Below are 22,337 nucleotides of genomic sequence, written 5' to 3' on the forward strand. Positions count from 1 at the left end.
CACAGCTATCACAAGTACTGAGCCGCCCCCTACCCCTGCATTCTAGAGCCTGCAAGCACCTCAACTAATGAATCCCATGTGCCCTAGAGCCCAGGCTCTGCAACAAAAGAAGCCACCACAGTGAGAAGCCCTTGCCCTGCAATGAAGAGTAGCCCCTACTCACTGCAACTAGAGAAAGCCCACGTGCAGCAACAAAGACCCAGTAAAGCCTACCTAAATAAATTAAAAAATTTTTTAAAGAAACAAAGAAAAGGAAAGAATCTGTAAAAATCTTTGAGCCCTCAGGTCTATCATACCTGCAGCCAGTCTGTCTGTGGCCTTTCCAGTTACAAAAACCATGAGATTTTCCTTCCACTCAAGCTGGTTTGAGTTGGTTTTGTGGCACTTGCAAGCTAAGACCTCTGACTCAAACAGTTCATAAAGTACAAGTATTTGGCATAGAGGAAATACAAGGTCATTGGTAGCCCTTACAGTTACCATTAATAATAATAAAAATGAAGTGAGAATTGAGTGATTAACACATAAAAGTGAGTGGACTTTTATAATATAAAAATATTATATATATATATCTTTCCATGTATTAAGAATTCCTACAATGTTCACATTTCTACTTTTCCTATGGCCTTTGTTCAAACAAACCTCAAAATAAACTCAGTCTCCCTCTGATAAATTCTTCTGGATTTCTTTTCAGGAGTATCCTCAAAGGGGGTTGAAGCCTGGATGAACATGTGGTTTGCCTTTTTTTTGTCTTTTGCTCTTTGATCAATATTCTTCACCTCCCTGTGGGAAAATCACAAAGACACATGGAAGAAGACTAGAGTCAGCATTATCTTTTTTACTCTTTACTCTGTCTTCACATTAAAAAGTGGCAGATATTTACAAATTTACTCATTACATCTGTCAAGAGCAACTGACTGAAGCAGAAAGTTGGCCACACAGCAGCAACTCAGTCACCAAGCTCCTGCTCTGTGTTGGGAGTCATACAGCCCTGAGGGGTACAGAGAAATAAGACATTGTCCCTGCCTCAGCAGAATGTACTCAAATTAAGAAGACAGGTGAGGAAAACCAGCCATCTGAGAGAAAGCTGAAGCATGAACTTGAGGTGAGCAGAATTCAGTTTGGGGTTCTGCCATTTGCTGTGTGTCCTTGAGCAAGTTACCTAACCTCTCCTTGCTAGTGTACTCATCTCAACATGGTAATAATAGAACCGAGTATAATGTTGAGGGTAAATTGAGTTACGTAGGTGAAGCGATTAGCACAGGGCCTGGTAGTAATACACAGGAAGTGCTCAGTAAATGTCAGTTTCTGCTGCTGCTATTATGATAGGAGAAGGTTTTCAGTGGAATTGGGAAGTATACCAGCTGACCTTTGAAAAGTGAGTAGACCTCTATTCAATGAAGAAACAAGTTATGGACATTCAAGGTGGTCAAAATAGCAATAAAAATATATTCAAGTGAATTAAGACGGTGTCATATACTTCTCTGCTGCTATGGAATAGATGTAAAAAGACTGGTCGTAGGAAACTACTGTTGACCTTGGCCTGAACCGGTGGTTATTCCAACGTCTTTCCCCAAGTCAAAAGAAAAAAATCATGTTGACACAACATTCTCACTTTTGGCATCCTTTTTTCCTAACCTTCTGAAGCCAGCTTCTGCTTGCAGTAGAGAGGGAAACAAGCAGCAAATTGCACTTGTCTTCGTTGTGATGACATTTTCTAACAGGAAAGCTTGGACATAAATCCTTGATAGTATTTTCTACCGGAGAAAGGAAAGGGCAACCCACTCCACTATTCTTGCCTGGAAGATTCCATGGACAGAGGAGCCTGGTGGGCTACAGTCCATGGGGTCACAAAGAATCAGACATGACTGAACAACTGAACAGTATTTCCTACATTGTCATTTCTTGGGATTTTGAAGCCTATACATCTCTGGTTGTTGAGTTGCTAAGTCATGTCCAACAATTTTGCGATCCCACGGACTGTAGCATGTCAGACTCCTCTGTCCATGGGATTTCCGAAGCAAGAATACTGGAGAGGGTTGCCATTTTCTTCTCCAATACCTGTCTTAGGCGCCTATTTTCCACTAGTAAGAGCATCTTTAGCTTGTATGACAGGGTCATATGTCGAAACATTTCATAAAATTCTGCAAAGGGTGTTTTGAATTGCAGGTGCTTGGCCCCCATACAAGTTTAAGGGTCACGGCTCTGACTCACAAGGAAACGAAGTTCTGCAGCAGCGACTGATCCTGCTCTTTCATTGCAGCTCCAACTGCATGTGCTAACTAGGTTCCTCCTCCACCTAGAGCAGAGATCCCTGCAAGATAGCTCCTGGATTGCCTTTTCTTTCTTTGTATATTTATTTACTTTATTTTTATTTATTTGTTTGGCTGTCTTGGGTCCTAGCTGTGGCACGTGTGCTCAGTAGTTGCAGCACACAGGCTTAGTAGCTCTGAGGCATGTGGAATCTTAGTTCCCCGACCAGGGGTCAAATCTGCATCCCCTGCACAGCAAGGCAGATTTTAAACCACTGGACACCAGGAGAGTCCCTGGATTGCCTTTTCTAAGGAACACTGCTCTAGGCCTCCCCAGTAGCAAACTTTACAACTCCAAGACCTGGTGCTGCTTTGGATCCTGCAGTTTTCGGGGAATGAGGTCACATGTATTACCTCTGCTGCTGCTGCTGCTGCTAAGTCACTTCAGTCGTGTCCGACTCTGTGTGACCCCATAGACGGCAGCCTACCAGGCTCCCCCGTCCCTGGGATTCTCCAGGCAAGAACACTGGAGTGGGTTTGTATGACCTCTAAGAGCCGTCATTTGCTGAGCACTTCCTGTGAGCCAGGTACCAACCTAGACATCTCCTTTAACCCACACAACTACTCTGTTAGTAGTGTCTTTGCTTTACAGAATGGGTATCCAAGACTCACATGAGCTAAATGATGGACCTAATTCATAGAGAGGGTGAGACAGAGCTGCGCCTGCAGCTTCAGTCTGTCCACTTTCAATCCCAGTGCTCCAAATGGATATGCCACATTACAGATGCTGTGCTCAGTCACTCAGTCATGTACGACTCTGCAACCCCGTGGACTGCAGCCTGCCAGGCTCCTCTGTCCTTGGGAATTCTCCAGGCGAGAATACTAGAGTGGGTTGCCACGCCCTGCCTCCAGGGGATCTTCCCAGGCCAGGGATCGAAGGCAGGTCTCCCACAGTGCAGGTGGATTCTTTACTGCCTGAGCCACAAGGGAGGCACATTAGGGGAACAAGTGGTAATTGACATCCCTGAAGAGTCCTAGCCCACCTACAACTACTATTCCACACGGGCATTTGTCATCGTCCATTATTGTTATGGAATAACAATAAACACTGTTCAAAAATTTAAACATATATAAAAGTAAAGAAAGTTGTATAATTAACATCATTTACCCATTATCTTGCTTCAAAAGTTATCAATATGAAGTCAATCTTGATTCATCTATTATCTCCTTTGTTTCCCTGTCCCCATGCCAAGTGGGTTAATTTAAGGCAAATCTTAGACACTGTGTCATTTCAGCCATAAATACTTCATGATATATCTAAGACACAACTCTTTAAAAAATAACTACAAAGTTATTGTAATATCTTTAAGAAAGGAACACTCTAATAAAAGAAATTTCTTAGTATCACTTAAAACCAGGTCAGTGTTCAAATTTCCCCAGTTATCTCATAATTGAGATAATTATCTCAACTAGTTGACTTAAGTCCAGATCCAAACAATGTTTTGATTAATATATCTCTCCAGTGTCTTCTAAACAACAACAGCTCCTCCTCCCTCCTCTTCTATTTTCCTTGCTTTTTATGTGTTGAGGAAACCGGTTTATCCAGTTTATTTGTCCTATAGAATTTCCTATTCTAGATTCACCAATTGCACCCCTGGAGATACAGATATATGTGCCCAGGAAAAAAGACTGGCTGGATTTATAGAAAAATATTGGCAATGTGAATGTGTACCTGTAGGTGTTTTTCCAGGTTCTTTGTTTTTATTGTGAATAAATGTTTTTGTAGTCAGGAAAAAAAATAACTTGTAAAAAAAAAAGACCTGGTCTCTGTTATTGTGGAATTTACATTCTGAACGCACGGGTTACAGGGCTGGACCCCAGTTACAAATTAGCGTGACATGCTGCAATAGACAAATGCTGAAACCACGCCTCTTTCCCTCAAAGGCCCCTTAAATACCTGAGGAAGTTGTCCTGCAGCTCCTTCAGGTACTCATCAAAGTAATTCCACTCACTCAAGTGAAGCCAGTTCAGCTGGTGAAAGTTTTCCCTCCGCTTCTTCATGTTGCTCAGTGTCAGGTTGATGACCTCAGCATAGGTCAGGGTGGACTCAGTGGCTTTAATGTCAAGGAAAACCCCACACCGTCACTTGGTATTGACTCAGCTTTGTTGGTGGGATATGTCCAGGGCATGGGTAGGAGGGAGGTGAGATGCCCGAGTGGGGAAACTGACCTGCTTCTAGAAATCTGAGCAGGAAACCCTCCATGGCCTTGATGGTGGCCTGTTTGGGAAAGAAAAAGTCTAACCTCTCCATGGCTCGGCCACTCTCCCATCTTTAATAAAGTCCTTCTCCCCTCCTGCTGATGGAAGGGCTGTGTGCTATGCTCAGTCGGTAAGCTGTGTCTGATCCTTTGCAACCCCATGGACTGTAGCCCGCCAGGCTCCTCTGTCCATGGGATTTCCCAGGCAAGAATACTGGAGCAGGTTGCCATTTCCTTCTCCAGGGGATCTTCCTCACCCAGGGACTGAACCCACATCTCTTGCATCTCATGCATAAGCAGGCAGATTTATTTTTTACCACTGCATCACCTAGGAAGCTCCTGGAAGGCCTAGAAGCGCTTATTCTAGACTCCCATCTAGAATTCTTACTCTATTATCAAAGTGGTGAATAGAAAGGGATTCCAACTTTCCTTTCCTTTCCGGCCCAGTTCTGATTCCCTATCTCATGTTTGTATTAATATGGTGAAAAGTTCTCTCTACCTTCCCCTCCCTTCCACCCCTTCTGAACTGGTCAGAATCTCAGTTACACTCATCAGGAGCTGTGGGACATGCCACCCTCTGTGCCTCCATTGCCATATCTATAAAATAGGGATAATAATACCTACCTCAGATGCTGTTAATGATAATAATGATGGTTACTACTTTTTTTAGTACCAGCTCTATGCCATTTAATCCTGGTCACAACACTATTGATTTGGTGTGACTATCCTCATTTTAGGAATGAGTTGATAAAGATACTGAGCTTAGAGTTGAAGGTGCTCACATAAGATCTTGAAGCCAGTGGGCTATTGAACTGGGACTCAAATCCAGGGGTGGGTATCCCCAACCTAGGCTCTTTCTACCACACTACACTGTCCTTACAGAACAATGAGGTGATATAAGGGAAAGCATTTTATAAATAACAAAGTACTGTGCCGACAGGTAACATTCATTCAATCACTTGTTACCTGCCAGGCGCTGTACCTGTTCTCTACATTACAACCCTATGAGGCAGGTACTGTTATCCCCATTTTATAGGTGAAAAAATGAGGCTCAGAGAGAAGCTGGAACTTGTCTAAGATCACTCAGCTGGTAAGCAGTTGAGTTGGTTCCTGAATCCAGGTCTATTTGATCCCATGTTCTGACCCTCTGTGGAAACTGCTAAGACTCAGACGCCAACACATATCACACCTGTTTTCTAAAGATACGGGTTTTGACCATATCTTTAGGATAAGTCAATGGGGCCAGGAATTTGCTAATGGGTCTTGCGGAGGGGTGTGTGTGTGTGAGGAGGATGCTAAAAGAAACACACACCTAGACACCAAAATTCCTGATCAATATATACGGTGGGGTCAGTGGGCATCTGGGCAGCATTAGTAAATTGCAAAGTATGTTACAGTCCCTAAGTAGCCCATTCTTTATGGTAGATAGGAAGAGATTTTGCACAGAGGGAAATCTGACTTGCCCAGGGCCCCACACTGCATGAGGCAGGTTTTGAATTAAAATGAGCAAGATTCTGACCCATAGGCATGTATCAATGGTCACCCTTGATAGCTCCCTATTATGTGTCAGGTGCTGTGCTGAGGGTTAGATGTGTCTTTCTTCACCCTTGCTTCGGGGAAGGGGAAGCAGGGATCTGGAGTGATGTGTGTCTAACCCACGGTGGAAAGGATATGGGATGGTCTTGGTTCTTTCTCTTCTGACCATCAACAGGTCTTGGCCATGCTGCTGCAGGGTGGAGTAGTTCAGGAGGAAGTACACTATCAGAGGGCTCTTCCCATATATGTTGAAGAGGTTTGGAGTCAGCGGAGGGCTTTTGCAGGCAGGGTAAGACTGAGTAAGAAAGAGAGAGGAGTAAAATAAAGGATATTGTCATTTTTACAGTATGTATTAAGAAATGTAAAAGTACCCATATCTTTTATCTAGGAACTCATTTTAGGACGCTACCCTAAGGAAAATTACCCACAAGCAAAACAGATTTAGGCACTACGATGTTTACTGCAGTGATAATTACTACAGCAGAAGATTGGAATTATCTAAATGTTCAAGGAGATGTTGATATCTCTACCCAAAGGAATAGTATGCCACTACTAAAATGTTTCCTAAGAGTTGGCACTAAAATACAGTTTCAGATGCAATAGTGATTTTAAAAATCAATATACAAAATTAGGTAGATAATATTATATATATTGTATAAAATAAATATAATTATATGAAATAAATCAACCAAAAAAAGAGAGATGAGAGACTAGAAGCCTAGTTCCTAAAATGTCAGCAACTCACTCGGCAAATATATAATGGGTGACTACCATGTATACACACTGATCTAGACACTGGCATATCAGCCGATAATAGGACACATTCCAGCCCTAAAGGGCTTGTATTATAGTTGAGAGAAAAACAAACTAAGCAACAAGTAAGAGAGTACATGAGACTATGGAATAATAAGGGCTTCAGGTAAGAATCAAGCAGATCAAGGGGTGTGGGTGGTGGTATGGGAGACTGGGGAGGAGCGGAATCTTTTCCATGGAGTGGTCAGGGAGGGCTGCCTTGAGGAGGAGTGATCCTGGCAGACCCTGAACAATGGAAGGAAGATCTGTGCGATGTTCCAGGCAAGGGGGACAGCAAGTGCAAGAGAACCCCCAGACAGACAGGAGCTTGCTGTGGCTGAGGGATGGAAAACAGGCCCGCATGGCTCAAAAGAGAACAAATGATGATGCTGAAGAAGGAGTGGGGTCTCCGGGCCACGGAAAGGAGCTAGAATTTTCTAAGTGTGACTGAAGCCATCGGGAAGGTTTCGAGCTGGGTTACAACATGATCTGATTAATTTTTTTCTAAAGCTCCCTTTAACTGACGTGTGGAGAAATGACTGCAGTGGGTGAGCATGGAGACAAGCAGAGCCCTTAGGAGACCTCTACAGTGCTTTGGTTAGTGCTGGGAGACCTCTACAGTGCTTTGGTTAGTGCTGGGAGACCTCTACAGTGCTTTGGTTAGTGCTGGGAGACCTCTACAGTGCTTTGGTTAGTGCTGGGAGACCTCTACAGTGCTTTGGTTAGTGCTGGGAGACCTCTACAGTGCTTTGGTTAGTGCTGGGAGACCTCTACAGTGCTTTGGTTAGTGCTGGGAGACCTCTACAGTGCTTTGGTTAGTGCTGGGAGACCTCTACAGTGCTTTGGTTAGTGCTGGGAGACCTCTACAGCGGTTTGGTTAGTGCTGGGAGACCTCTACAGTGCTTTGGTTAGTGCTGGGAGACCTCTACAGCGGTTTGGTTAGTGCTGGGAGACCTCTACAGCGGTTTGGTTAGTGCTGGGAGACCTCTACAGCGGTTTGGTTAGTGCTGGGAGACCTCTACAGTGGTTTGGTTAGTGCTGGGGCTGGGGCTGGGTAGTTGGGAGGGAGGTGAGAAGTGATGGAATTTGTGATTATACTGTAAAAGCAGAATTGGCAGGATTTATTAACGGAATCAAAGTAGGTATGAGAAAGAGGGGAGTCAAGGATGACTCTAAAGGGTTAGGTGCCAGTTGCCCAGCTGGGAAAGTCTGGGGAAGAAAAGGTTGGCAGAGTAGAACAATCCAGAGGTTTGTTTGGGATGTTCTGTATTTGAGATGCTGAATAGATATCAGGAAAGAGAACTGGCAGGGGCTGACAGTGATTTGTTTTCTTTCCTTATATTCCTCTGCCTTTTCTCCAAAATGTCTGTAGTGATCGTGTACTACTTTTGTTATTTTTTTAAACAAGTTTTATTTTGAAGAAGTGGTTATAATTTAACCAGACAAAAATTCTGTCTCATGAATAAACGCTGTAGCAGCACCTAACCACATTATTCTCTAATCCTATTTACTTTGTTTTATTTTACTTTATTTTTTAATTAAAAAAACACATGTATTTATTTACTAAATATTTATTTGGCTGCACCAGGTCTTAGTTATGGCATGTTCTTTTAGTTTAGTTGCAGTATATGGGATCTTTTTTAGCTGTCACATGTGGGATCTTTAGCTGCAGCACGTGGAATCTAGTTCCCCAACCAGGGACCAGACCTGGGCCACCCCACCCCGCCCCCCGGCATTTGGAGGGTGAAGTCTTAGCCACTGGACCACCAGGGAAGTCCCTAATCCTATTCATTTTCATTGCTTAATGAGATTTCCTTCATCTATAGCAGGCTCTGGAGAAGGTGATGGCACCCCACTCCAGTACTCTTGCCTGGAAAATCCCATGGACAGAGGAGCCTGGTAGGCTGCAGTCCAGGGGGTTGCGAAGAGTTGGACACGACTGAGCGACTTCACTTTGACTTTTCACTTTCATGCATTGGAGAAGGAAATGGCAACCTACTCCAGTATTCTTGCCTAGAGAATCCCAGGGATGGGGGAGCCTGGTGGGCTGCCGTCTATGGGGTCGCACAGAGTCAGACATGACTGAAGCGACTTAGCAGCATAGCAGGCTCTCTCCACCTTGGCACTTAGCCATTTGGGGCCAGATAATCCTTTGCTGTGGGAGACTGTCCTGGGCACTGTAGAAGGCTGAGCGGCATCCTTGGTCTCCACGGAATAGATACTAGTAGTACTTTGCCCCCACACCCAGTTGTGACAACCAGAGATCCCTCCAGACATGGCCAAATGTCTCCTGGGGGGCAAAACTGCCCCCAGTTGGGAATCACTACTCTTTAGCAAGATCCTACTGGTACCACAGAAACTTGGAGTCAGAAGGGAACTCATAGGTCATTTAGTCCCATAATTCCTAAAGCCCCATCTCCCAGTGAGGGCCAGTCTGTGCCACTATGAAATAGCAACCCAGTATTTCAGTAATCTTGCCTGGAGAATTCCATGGACAGAGGAGCCTGGTGGGCTACAGTCCATAGGGTCACAAGCAACTTCACACACATGCACACTTATTTGGCTGTGCTGGGTCTTTGTTTCAGCATGCTCTGAGCATCAGTTTCCTCACTAATAAACTAAAGAATAGAAGGAGTAATTGTTTCAAAGGATTGTAACAGTAAAATAAAATATACTGTATGCATAGGTTTAGTATGGTGGTGCTGGTGGCTTAGTTGCTAAGTCATGTCCGACTCCTGCAATGCTACAGACAGTAGCTTGCCAGGCACCTCTGTCCATGAGATTCTCCGAGCAAGAATACTGGAGCGGGTTGCCATTTCCTTCTCCATAGGTTTAGTATAATGCCTGACATATAGTAAGTGTTTATTACATGTTATTTATCATCACTACCTCAGATAAACCTCATCAGACCACCAGGACCTAGTAATTATTGTCCACATTTTATAGAGTAGGAAACAGAGGCCCAGGGTTCTCTTTCCATTACACCCAGGCTCCTGAGTTTCAAGCAAATACTTTAAATCTGGAGAAATCCAGGCTAAATGCTCACTCAAACTTGTGCCTGCTTCAGTCAGTAATTATCTGCAGGAGATTTCCTTACTCTATTAACCGAGTCTACAGTCAGAAACACCCCAGTTTTTACTCTGCCATTTTCACAGACCTAAATTTTCAAGCCAGAACTCCTAGCACCTTTTAAGCCATCTCTACTATGAAACTTGCAATCACGTGCTCACCTGCTTAGGAAGCATACTCTCAAGTTCTCTTGCTGCTGATATCCTCTTGACTTGTTTTGTGGGTCTCCTCAAAACCGGAGTCTGATAGGTATGCTCTGTCAGTACAATATTAGCAAAAAATGATCAATAGAATTGTCAGCTAGGATGAGAAAACGAAACAAGAATTTAAATGACTGTGGATTTTTTATCAGACCATTGAGACCAGAGGCTGTGGAACAACATTGGAAAGTGCAGAAAGAAAAGAACTGTCAACCCAGAATTCTATATCCAGAAAAAATATCCTTCAAAAATGAAGGTAAAATAAAGACATTATCAGAAGAAAGAAAACCAAGAGAACTAATTGCCAGCAGGCCTATTTTAAATGGAGGATTTTTTTTGGTGGAGGGAGGGGATGTAAGAAGGAAAATGATTCCAGAGGGAAACCTGGAACTTCAGAAATGAAGGAAAAGCAACAGAAACTGTAAATACCTGGTTATCTATCATAAGTACAATACATACAGTAATATAGAATATAAACAATAAATATATAATATATATTGTAAACATATCTGGTTGTATATAGTAAATATAATACTGTATTTTTCTCCTCTTACATTCTTTAAAATACGTATGATGATCACTTTGGAATGCTGTATGGCAGTTCCTCAAAATGTTAAACATAAGACCCAGCAATTCCACCCTTGGTGTACATATATCCAAGAGAAATGAAAACATATATCTACACAAAACATTTGCATATGAATGTTCACAGCAGCATTATTTATAATAGTTACAAAGTACAACTAACTCAAACAGAACAAAATAAAATCACTATATCTAAAACAGTTGTGGAATGCTTAGCATTCAGAAGAAACTCTATAACATTTTTCATATTAGAAAAAGGCGTTTCATTTCTACTCAGTTCAAAATATTTTCTAATTTCCTTTAATTCTTCCTCTTTGACTCATAAGTCTACATTAATTGAATATATATGTAGATTTGGGGGACTTGCAAAGTCTCCCACAAATATTTACCTCTATTTGGAACCCCCTCTATACCTCTCAATGAGTGGTCCCCAAGTTTGAGGGTTTTTTAAATGGTTTTACTGAGATATAATTTACATACCTCTTTGCACCTCCCTTTCTCCATCAAGAAAAAAGATTGCTTAACTTTTCAAATACTGATGACATGTGAAATAATCTAGGATGATACTCAAGAGTTATGTTCTAACACAGTTTTCTTAGGTTCTATATTTGTCTATTTGGCATCCATTAATTACAGGGCCAAACTAATGACCAAAGTTGTCTACATCTCCTGCCTGAACCAGAGGCCATATCTGACTCACAGTTCAGTTCAGTTCAGTCGCTCAGTCGTGTCCAACTTTTTGTGACCCCATGCACGCCAGGCTTCCCTGTCTATCACCAACTCCCAGAGCTTACTCAAATTCATGTCTATCAAGTCAGTGATGCCATCCAACCATCTCATCCTCTGTCATCCCCTTCTCTTCGTGCTTTCAATCTTACCCAGCATTAGGGTCTTTTCCAATGAGTCAGTTCTTCACATCAGATGGCCAAAGTATTGGAGTTTCAACTTCAGCATCAATCCTTCCAGTGAATATTCAGGACTGATCTCCTTTAGAATGGACTGGTTGGATCTCCTTGCAGTCCAAGGGACTCTCAAGAGTCTCCTCCAATACCACAGTTCAAAAGTGTCAATTCTTTGATGCTCAGCTTTCTTTATAGTCCAACTCTCACATCCATACATGACTACTGGAAAATCATAGCTTTGACGAGATGGACCTTTGTTGGCAAAGTAATGTCTCTGCTTTTTAATATGTTGTCTAGGGTGGTCATAGCTTTTCTTCCAAGGAGCAAGCATCTAACTCTCATACCAAGCCAATATTTCTCCTGACTTAAATCATCCCAGTCCAGGTGTCAGACAACTAGAGACAGCCTTTATGCCCTAAAGCCCACCAGAATTATTCAATATAGCCAATCCTATGCTGTTTACACTGTCATATCTGGCCTTTCCTAAGGAAATTCCAGTAAAGGCTGTGGCCTATGCCTTCCCCTTACTCCCTTCTGCCTCCTGACAACACTGGAGCTTCCTCCTATAACCCTGATTGGCAAGCTATGCCTCCCATTTCTAGGACTGAGAACATGAAGTTTCTTTTAATGGCACTGACCTACGTAGTCTACACTATCTTACAGAAAAACCCAAATGAACTTTTTGGCCCACTCAATAAATTAACACCCAGGCACAAACAGGTTTCTAACTCGATAAATTCTGTTTTCTGATGGGAGAGAGGAGCAGCAATCATCTCTTAGGTTTCTTTTTCCAGTGCTGTCAATCTCTCTTCCCCACAGATATCAACACTGTGCTGAACTCATTATCACAAAAGTGGAACTTAATTAGTGATAACCGAACTGAAAAGACAGTTATGTCTTCTCATAAGATGTTACCTACTTCCAAGACCCAAGGCTAGAACCATAAGTGTAAATGAGGACAGCAGATTAGGTTTTTTAAAAAACAACAATAAACTAGGGTTTTGAAGATAATAACTAAATCAAAAGCCTACATTTCCCCTTTGGGTGGCTAATGTACCTTTTGGGCCATCCACTGAATTTTTCTGGGCAGAACTGGCTCTCTCATTGGTTGAATTCATATCAGCAGACTCCAGGAGAGAGAAAACACACACAAAAATCACAGAAAAACAAATTTAGTAAAACTGGTAGTGAGAGGAATACAAAAAGTATACATGCAATTTCTCAGGTATCTTTCCTTGTTCTCAGCAAAGGTACGTAAGGGACACCTTTCAGGCAGAGCTCAACAACTCAGCCCTCCATCCTGGGAGCATGGGGGAAAGAGATGTAGAAAACATGTGAGCTGGGGTTTGAGGCAAACTGGGGTTCTAGTCTCTACCCTGTCACAGTGGCCTGTGATCTTGGGCAAGTCAATGAATGTCTTGATTGCCTGGTTTCCTCACGGGGTTCTTAAGGGGATTAAGTCAGCTAATGAACGCAGAGCACAGTTGTTGCTCATGCTTGAAGTGCTCTCTGCAGACACTGCATGGTTGTTTATGCAATCACTCACCACACCTCCTTCAGAAGACATTTCATTGAGCAACTACTAATGTGTCTGGCATTGAGCCAAACCTGAAACCTAGTCCCTGCTGAGAGGAGCTATGAGTCTAGCCAGGACAATAATAGGAAACCACAGTTATGCTAAGGTAATTGGAAAGTACCACATACTTGTTACAGAAGTAATATAACTCGGGATTAGGTTTGCACATGAGTGACAGAGACTTGAAATGAATAGTGATTCTATTAGTAGCAATGTCTCTCCCATATAACAGTCTGAAGGTAGGCAATTCAGGGTTTATACATTATTTCTCCTGTGATAAACCTTAAGGACTCTGACTTCTTCTAGCTCTGTTCCACTTTTCCTAAGATAGGACCTTCATTCTTAGGGTCCAAGATGGCAACTAGAGCTCCAGTCATCACATTCGCATTCCAAGCAGCAGAACAGAGAAAAGGACAAAGAGATGAAGGAATCTTCCTTTTTTTCTAGGAAGACTCCCAGAAACTACCACATGGCACATCTGTTTATATCTCATTTACTGGATCTTAGTCACATGGCTACACATGGATGGAAGGAAGGTAAGGAAATGTAACCTTTTCTTTACAGGTTCTCTCTTTTTAAAAAATTACATTATGTGTGTTACATATTTGACTGCACCTGTTTTTAGCTGCAGCATGCAGTTTCCTGATCAAGGATTGAAACCTGGCTCCCCTGCATTAGGAATGCAGAGTTTTAGCCACTGGACCACTTGGGAAGTCTCTCTCTTTTCTACAGGGGGAGGAAACAACAAATATTGGGAAATAGCTGATAATCTGTCACAAGCAATACCAGCAGAGTATTCTAGGAAGCCCCAGTGGGAATGCTTGATTCTGTTTGGGGCAGAGCTGGAGGGCTTCCAAGGAGAGAAGACATTTTCATTCTGTCTTTAAAGATGAGTAGGAGTTTGGCAGTCTTAAACAGATGGCCCACCAAGTGGCAGACAAACAGCCCTCCAGCCTCAACAATCATCACTTTGCTTTTACATAAATATGATATTTGAATGGGAAGAAGAAAGCTAAAAGGACTTCCCATCCACCATGCAGCTGGTTGTCCAACAGCAGCTGCGTTTTACAGTGTCGAAGTGGTTACTTGGATTTGTTAGAGAAAAGACACTCGCAGAGCTCAGTGAAGCATCACACTCATTGATTACAGGCTTCAGAGAGCTCTGTCACGGAGCGGACAATAGTCACAAGGAGATGGACTTGGTTGAAGTCATTAGACCTTCGCATTTGTTGGAGAGGCAGTAGGATGATGCAGAAAGAGCTCAGATTAATAGCTTTCTATGTCAGCTGAAGTTAGTCATGTGGCCTGGGGCAAGTTTTCACCAGTTTCAGTCTATTTCTCCTTTTGTTAGATAAAGATAATAATGACCTACCATGCAGGGATGCTGTAAATGCTAGGATAGGATACACACAAAGAAAATTTGCACATGGTGGACTCTCCAAATTATCTTCCCACCCACTCTCATGTGTTCTGCTCAGCAACCCCCTCTCTGACCATGTGAGGCACTGTTGTTGGGATGGGGGCGTAAATTAAGACCCCTCTGGGACCCCTTTCCCACCGCAGCACAGTGGAGATGGGACCGTTCCACCCTGTCACCCTGCCACTCAGATTCTGCACACTGAAGGCTTAGCTGTGATGGAACAGAGCAGCAGGGAGACCAGCTTTTGAGCCACTGTTGACTCTCAATCCTGGGATGCCCAGAAACGTCTGCGAGAGACGTGGGCTTGGCAGATCTGGTATCAGCAGGTACAGGAATGAGCGTCAGGAATTTGGGTCATTATTGTTAAATGACCCTTATGTACCTCTGCTCTGGAACTTGAGGAAATTTTGGTTAAAATGAGAAAACATTCTGACAGGACATGGCTAGACAGCAATTTATGGGATGGCACCTCTCCCTGGATTGAATCTTTAAGAATTAGTACCAATCATGGGCTTCCCCGGTGGTCCAGTGGTTAAGAATCTGCCTGCCACTACAAGGGACATGGGTTCGATTCCTGGTCCAGGAAGAACCCACATGCTGCAGAGCAACTACACCCGTGTACCACAACTATTAAACCTGTGCTCTAGAGCCTGGGATCCGCAGCTACTGAAGCCCTTGAGCCCGGAGCCTGTGCTCCACAACAAGAGGAGTCCCAGTTCGCAGCAATTAGAGAAAGCCTGTGAGCAACAAAAACCCAATGCAGCCAAAAATAAAATTAATTAATTTTAAAAATACCAGCCATGATGCCCATTTCATAAATAAGAACACAAAGGCTCAGATTTGCTCTAGAACTGATAAAGCTATCTACCTGATAGGTGGCCTCACCTAGACGAAAATTTAGCTCTTCTGAACCAAGCCTAGTATGTCTTCCCGCCTGGGCCTAGGGCTGCACAGTGGTCATGCACTCGTAGTTTCCATATTTTGTCACAAATATGTAAAACTTGGGAAGAAATTGTTTTTTTCTGTAACCCTGGCCTCTCCTTCAGTCTAGCCTAGGATGTTTCACTACCCATGTGACATCTCCACTTGCATCTCTCACAGGCATCTTAAAGTTAACAAGTTCAAAACTGAATTCTTGATAGTCTCCTACCCCAGACCCTACACTTCCCATCTCACAAACTCCACACCCTGTTCAGCTGCATAAGCCACACACTGGAACACATCCTTGACTCCTCCCTTTCCTTCTTATCCACCCCACTCCCAAAGCCATCCATTAGCACGTCCTGAAAGATCAATATCCCCAAAACACACTCTAGGCCTCCCTGCTTCTTGCTTCCTGCTGTCACTGCCTCTTCCTTGAAAGTCGCTCAGTCGTGTCTGACTCTTTGCGACCCCACGGACCAGTCCATGGAATTCTCCAGGCCAGAATACTGGAGTGGGGAGCCTTTCCCATCTTCAGGGGATTTTCCCAACCCAGGGATCGAACCCAGGTCTCCCACATTGCAGGCGGCTTCTTTACCACCAGAGCCACAAGGGAAGCCCTTAGACAACTACAAAAGCCTCCTAACTGGTGTCCTGTCTCCTCCCTTCATTATATTCTCCATCTTCAGAAAACAGTGTGATCTTTTAAAAATAGAAATCAGATGTCACTCCCCTATTTAAGCGCATTCCTGTAGCACTGAAATTGTATCCATACACTGTACTGTGGCCGAGCCAACACTGCAGAATATAACCCCTGCTGCTTTTCCAGGATCAATCCCTGCCCCTCTTCCATACTCACACTGGGCTACAGGATCACTGGCCTTCTCCCTGTTCCCTGAAAATATCAACTCCCCACTTTTGCTTCAGGGCCTTTGCACATGCTGTTCTCATTTCCTGGAAGGTTCTTTCATTCACTTTTCTAATGGCTGACTCCTTCTCGTCCTTTGGTTCTCAACTCATATGGCACATCCTGGAGGTGTCATTTGTCACACGTTCTCGATGTACTCCATGAGCTTCCCTGGTGGCTCAGACTGTAAAGCATATGCCTCAATGAGGGAGACCTGGGTTTGATCCCTGGGTTGGATGATCTCCTGGAGAAGGGAATGCAACCCATTCCAGTATTCTTGCCTGAGAATTCCATGGACAGAGGAGCCTGGCGGGCTACTGTCCATGGGGTCGCAAAGAGTTAACTGGACACAATGGAGTCACTAACACTTTCTTTTTTTTTCCTCCATGTACATAAGACCCAGGCCCCAAAGTGACTGAAAGACTTCAGCTACTCTCCCAGCTTCTTCTGTGGCTGAGCGCAGACATTTTACCCAGGCTCTCGTCCTCAGATGCAATGCACCTGCCTGAGAATTTAAGATGGAAATGGGCAAGCTGAGGAAGTGGGGAACCAAGCAGACTTCAGCTTCTGGAAAGACTGTAACAGGAGCAACTGGCTTTTCAAGGAAAGAAGAGTGGAGTTCTGAGCATTAGTCCCCTCTACTATAGGTCAGTGCACAACATTCTTGGTGGCACGGCCTCTGAAACTAATGCCCTGGCCCATCCTGGGGAACCACATACCACTAATACTCTTTATTATAGCACTAATACTAATTATGGGATTGAGGGTAGGAGGAGAAGGGGATGACAGAGGATGAGATGGCTGGATGGACATGAGTTTGGGTAAATTCTGGGAGTTGGTGATGGACAGAGAGGCCTGGTGTGCTGCGATTCATGGGGTCACAAAGAGTTGGATATGACTGAGTAACTGAACTGAATACTAATTATATTACTATTATTCCACTAATACTAGTACCACCAATACTCTTTATTATAATATATTCTTCCTGTTTAAAGCAGCTGGATTAGCTTCTGTGTTTGCAAATAAGAACTATGATGATGACTCCTCCTTATAAAGGTCTTATTTGACTGTTCTCCCATATTTATTAAGTGAACAAGTGACTCAGTCTCTAATAGGTACGAGCCCTTACTTATAGCTGAGCTTCACAGGGGAAGCCAGATACATAGTTAGATGCTTTTTTATTCCCACTCTGCAAATTCGCAACATGAAGCTGGAATAGGGCATACTACAAGGTAAGACTTAAAACCTGCCGCTCGTCCGTTCAACTGTGGACTTCCAGACAGATTGCTGCCACTGAAAAGCACATTTTGAACACAGCCAACTATCTCCCTGAGCAGATGGGAAAGCGTGTCTGCTAAAAACAAGAGAGAAGCTTTGTCCCCACTGTGGAATTCGATGACTCCCTCCATTCTGGTTTGCCCAGTAAAACTTCAGCTGCTTTTAAGGTTGGAAAGCTTTTGATTATTTCTATTTCTGGGGCAGAAAATGGACTCTCTTAGCTGGGTTTCTGAAATAACTGTCGGAAGATTTAATGTATTCCAGTACAAAGAAAATACATTTGCTTGACACAGTTGTGACAGGCAGTGCAAAAACACTGAATAATATTTTGTTCTTGGTCTGGGAGTGACAGCTGTCCCTCCACAGTGCCTGTTCTGTCTATACTTCTGGAGGCTGATATTTATACTGTGTGTGCACGCTCAGTTGTACTCTTTGTGACTTTTTGCAACCCCATGGACTGTAGCCTGCTGGGCTCCTCTGTCCATGGACTTTCCCAGGCCGGAATACTGGAGTGGATTGCCATTTCCTACTCCAGGGGATCTTCCCAACTCGGGGATTGAACCTGAGTCTCCTGTGTCTCCTACATCGGCAGGCAGATTCTTTACCACTGAGCCACCTGGGAAGCCTCCTGACATTTATAGAGCAATGGGACACCTGGGTTCGACCCCTGGGTTGGGAAGAGTCCCTGGAGGAGGGCATGGCAATCCATTCCAGTATTCTTGCCTGGAGAATCCCCATGAACAGAGAAGTCTAGCGGGCTATAGTCCATGGGGTCGCAAAGAGTCAGACTCAACTGAATGACTAAGCACATTATATGCTAAGCAGAGGGTGAAGAGTTGACAAGATGACCTCCTCTGTGAAGTCAAGAGACAACTGTTGAGTATCTTTGTGCTCAGCCTATTGCAGGAGCTTGAGATAGAAGAGGGATAAAGGAAAAGAGGTCCTGTTCTCATAGAGTTTATATTCTAATAGGGGGAGACAGATACTGAACAATATATAAATCCTGCAGGAAGAATAGCAGGGGGCTTTCCTGGCAGTCCAGTGGTTAAGACTCTGCATTTCCAATGCAGGAGGTGCAAGTTCGATCCCTACTGGGGAACTAGGAATCACACATGTCATGCAGACAAGAAAAAAAAATAGAATAGCAGAGAGCATGATATGTACTGTATGGGGAATCATAGGCAATATGATGACAGAGAGTGACTGGGGGCCAGGGACACCGCTAAGTAATGACAGAAAGTTGGAATCTGAAGGGCAAGAAGGAGCCAGCCCTCTCCCTCAGGAACCCTGAGGGAAGCAGGTTTCAGGTAAAGGTGACAGCTGATGACCCAACTGGACACAGGGCTGGAGTGTCCCAGAGGCAGAAGGAAGTGCAGCGAGGGAATGGAAGTGAGGGGGCAGGAGAGAGAGGTGGAGGTGGCTGAATTCTGCAGAGCAATTCAGGCTGGGTTCAGGGGACTGGGGGCACTGGAGAACTGGTGAGGTTTAAGCCAGGAACAGCCTCAGCCAGTGTGTGTCTGAAAAAGGTCACTCTGTCATTGTGTGGAGAGCAGCTGGGGCTAAGAGTGAAAGAATAGAGCTCACGAAGAGGCTACGGCCATGGGCCAGGAGAGGAGTGCCGCGCGGGTTGGGAGTCAGGGCTCATCTCCCCACGCTCCTACTTTGTTAAGTTGAGGGCCTCCTGGGAAAGCCAACAGGGCAGTTGGACAAACCAGTTGAGTCCTGAGCGTGGCCAGGGTATAGACGGAGATTTGGGCGTTACTGGCATGCAGGAAACCAGCAGACCATGCTCGCTTCGGCAGCATATACACTAAGGTTGGAACAATACAGAGAAGCTTAGCATGGGCCCTGTGCAAGGAGGACATGCAAATTCATGAAGCATTCCATATTTTTCAGACATAAAGAACAGACTTTTGGACTCAGTGGGAGAAGAAGAGGGTGGGTGGGATGATTTGAGAGAATAGATAGCATTGAACATATACATCACCATATGTAAAATAGATTGCCAGTGGGAGTTTGATGTATGACGCAGGGCACCCAAAGCTGGTGCTCTGTGACAGCCTGAGGGATGGGGTGGGGAGGAAGGTGGGAGGAGGGTGTTCAGGATGGAGGGGACACATGAATGCCTATGGCCACTTCATATTGATGTATGGCAAAACCCATCACAAGACTGTAAAGTAATCATCGTCCAATTAAACTAAATAAATACATTTAAAAAAAAAAGAAAAGAAAGCCACTAGACCAGACGAAATCACCTGGAAAGGATATCCAGATAGAGAGGGAAGGGGCCAGGACAGAACTGACTGATGAGATGGGGAGCTAGCAAGAAAGACAAGAGGAGGGGCAGCCAGCCAGAAAGGAAGACTCTCAAAAAGTCTGATAACAAAGAAGCTGAGAGTTAAAAAAGGATTTCAAGGAGATGAGAGCAACCAGCCATATGAAACAGACCAGAAGAGGGAACAGACTGGGGGCCAGGCCAAGTTGGCCAGAGCAGGTGCAGACGAGCACAGCAGGCAGGAACCACAGGGCGGCTGAGGAAGAGACGCGGGGGCAGACGAGTCTTCCAGGAAATTCTGGGGGACAGGCAGCAAGAAACGAGGGTGCAGAGACAAAGTGGGTTTTCTCTGTAAAGGCAACAGATGCTAGAGGACTGTTCAACGATGGGAGTGAACCAACAGACCGCAGCGAGGCGGGTGAGGAGCTGAGGGGGGAGCGATGCTGCAAAAGAGACGGTGCCGAGTGCAGGAGTGGAAGCTGAGCGGTGAGGCCCAAGCACAGGGCGAGGGCCCGTCCTCCTAGACGGCAGACTGCGAGGGTACAGACGGGGGCAGGCGGTCTCGGGGCAGGCAGGCGAGGGCCTTCCTACTGACCGCTTCTTCTTCTTCGTCTTCTTTTTTTCTGGTTAGGCCCTGTGGCAGGCATGCAAGATCTTAGTTCCCTGACCAGGGATCGAACCCCTGCCCCTTCTGAGGCCTGGAAGGCTGAGAGAGAGGGCCGTGTTTAGGGTCGATGGGGACAGGATAATGTAATCAGATTTGTGTTTTGAAAAACTTGAAGGGATATGAGAGCCTGAGGCAGACGGGAGCCTCCTGCAGTAGCGAAGGGAGCTCAAAGTGGGGTGTTGGAAGTGGAAGGCAGAGGGGTGGTGGTGCCCGGCGCTACACAGGAGGGAAGATGAACCAGGGGGAGAGGAGCAAGGCGGTGTCGGGAGGATGTCCAGGCTAAGGGACGAGATGAGGCTCCCCGGGGAGGAGAAGATGCAAAGACACGCGTGCTGCAGCCGACACTGGAAGACGGCTTCCTTTCCTGTCTCCTCCCAATCTCGGCACTTCCGGCTGCCCTTTAGCGCCCCCACTCATCCCTGCAGACCTGAGGACCCAGATCCAGGGCCCCTCCCTGAGATGACGGGGCAAGGAGTGCAGAGATGCGCAACCAACCAGAAGTCACTGAAGCTTAGGGGGCTCCAAAGGTCTGGGTGTGGGCCTCACACTTACATGATGGCAGCAGGTCCTCCTGTTTTGAGTGGCTTTCCAGACGGAGTACCTCCTAGCAGTGAGGAAAGACAAGTCTCTTCCTAGGGAAGAGGAAAGAAAGTAGTTCGTCAGTTCCTTCTTGTCTTGAGGGTGACACCAGAGCAGTAACTCTGAGACAGCCCCTCCCAGGAGGCTATGAAAGTGAGACTCAGTCAGGTCCAACTCCTGTGATGTCATGGACTGTAGCCCGCCAGACTCCTCTGTCCATGGGATTCTCTAGGCAAGAATACTGGAGTGGGTAGCCATTCCCTTCTCCAGGGATCTTCCCCAGCCAGGGAGCGAATTCTGGTCTCCCTCATTGCAGGTAGATTCTTTCTGAGCCATCACGGAAGCCCTGGAGGCTGCAACAACAGCAAGAGGCCTGGCATCAGGCAACCCAGAGCCTGTCATTCTACCTGCTGAGTGACCGCGGGCAAATCACCTAACATGTTTGATCCCGTGAAAGGGTGTGAATACTAACTACTTCAAAGGGCTGATGAGCCAATTAAAGGAAATAATGTCCGCAGAGGGTAAACAGGGCAAGCACTCAACTCACAAGAAGAAAACAAAAAGCATTGGCTTTAAAAGACAAACAAAAACTCAGAACCTTGCAAAACTGAAATGAGTAAGTCTTGAACTAAACACTTAAAAGAGTAACAACCTATCAAATTCTTACGATGTTAAATTTAATATTCACTGAAATGTCATTAATTGTGAAGACAATTTCCAGGTGAGATTTTTTTTTTTTCTTTTTACTTTGAAATTCCTGGGTGTCCACGATGTCTGCTGGAGGCTAGTTTAGGGTACGTGAGAGCTAGCCTTGAGAGAGAACCAGGTCAGAGGATTTCAGTATTAAGGTCCCTCCCTGCCCAGACTAGGGGCTTCCCAGGTGGCACTAGTGGTAAAGAACCTGCCTGCCAATGCAGGTTAGACGTAAGAGACAACGGTTTGATCCTTGGGTCAGGAAGATCCCTTGGAGAAGGGAATGGCAATCCGCTCCAGTAGTCTTGCCTGGAGAATCCCATGGACAGAGGAGCCTGGAGGGCTACAGTCCATAGGGTCGCCCAGAGCTGGACCCGACTGAAGCGACTTAGCACAGCACAGTAACTGCCTGGACTAGGTGGCAGCTGGA

General features: G+C 45.0%; 1 protein-coding gene and 1 non-coding gene across 2 annotated transcripts in view; one reads left to right on the forward strand and one right to left on the reverse strand.

Moving 5' to 3' along the window:
* The window catches only part of FAM227A (family with sequence similarity 227 member A), a 44,342-nt gene that overhangs the window by 2,949 nt on the left and 19,056 nt on the right, over positions 1 to 22,337 (reverse strand). The window contains exons 10-14 of the mRNA XM_068971542.1: positions 20,142 to 20,266; positions 10,066 to 10,160; positions 6,181 to 6,338; positions 4,207 to 4,359; positions 677 to 780 (exon numbers count right to left, since the gene is read on the reverse strand). Of these exons, the coding sequence (XP_068827643.1) occupies positions 677 to 780; positions 4,207 to 4,359; positions 6,181 to 6,338; positions 10,066 to 10,160; positions 20,142 to 20,266 (635 nt within the window). The remainder of the gene's footprint in view (positions 1 to 676; positions 781 to 4,206; positions 4,360 to 6,180; positions 6,339 to 10,065; positions 10,161 to 20,141; positions 20,267 to 22,337) is intronic.
* Positions 19,480 to 19,586, forward strand: LOC138079364 (U6 spliceosomal RNA). The gene has a single exon (XR_011144847.1). It is a non-coding gene; the product is annotated as a U6 spliceosomal RNA (small nuclear RNA).

This window comes from Capricornis sumatraensis, chromosome 4 (genome assembly GCF_032405125.1).
Source record: "Capricornis sumatraensis isolate serow.1 chromosome 4, serow.2, whole genome shotgun sequence".
NCBI lineage: Eukaryota > Metazoa > Chordata > Mammalia > Artiodactyla > Bovidae > Capricornis > Capricornis sumatraensis.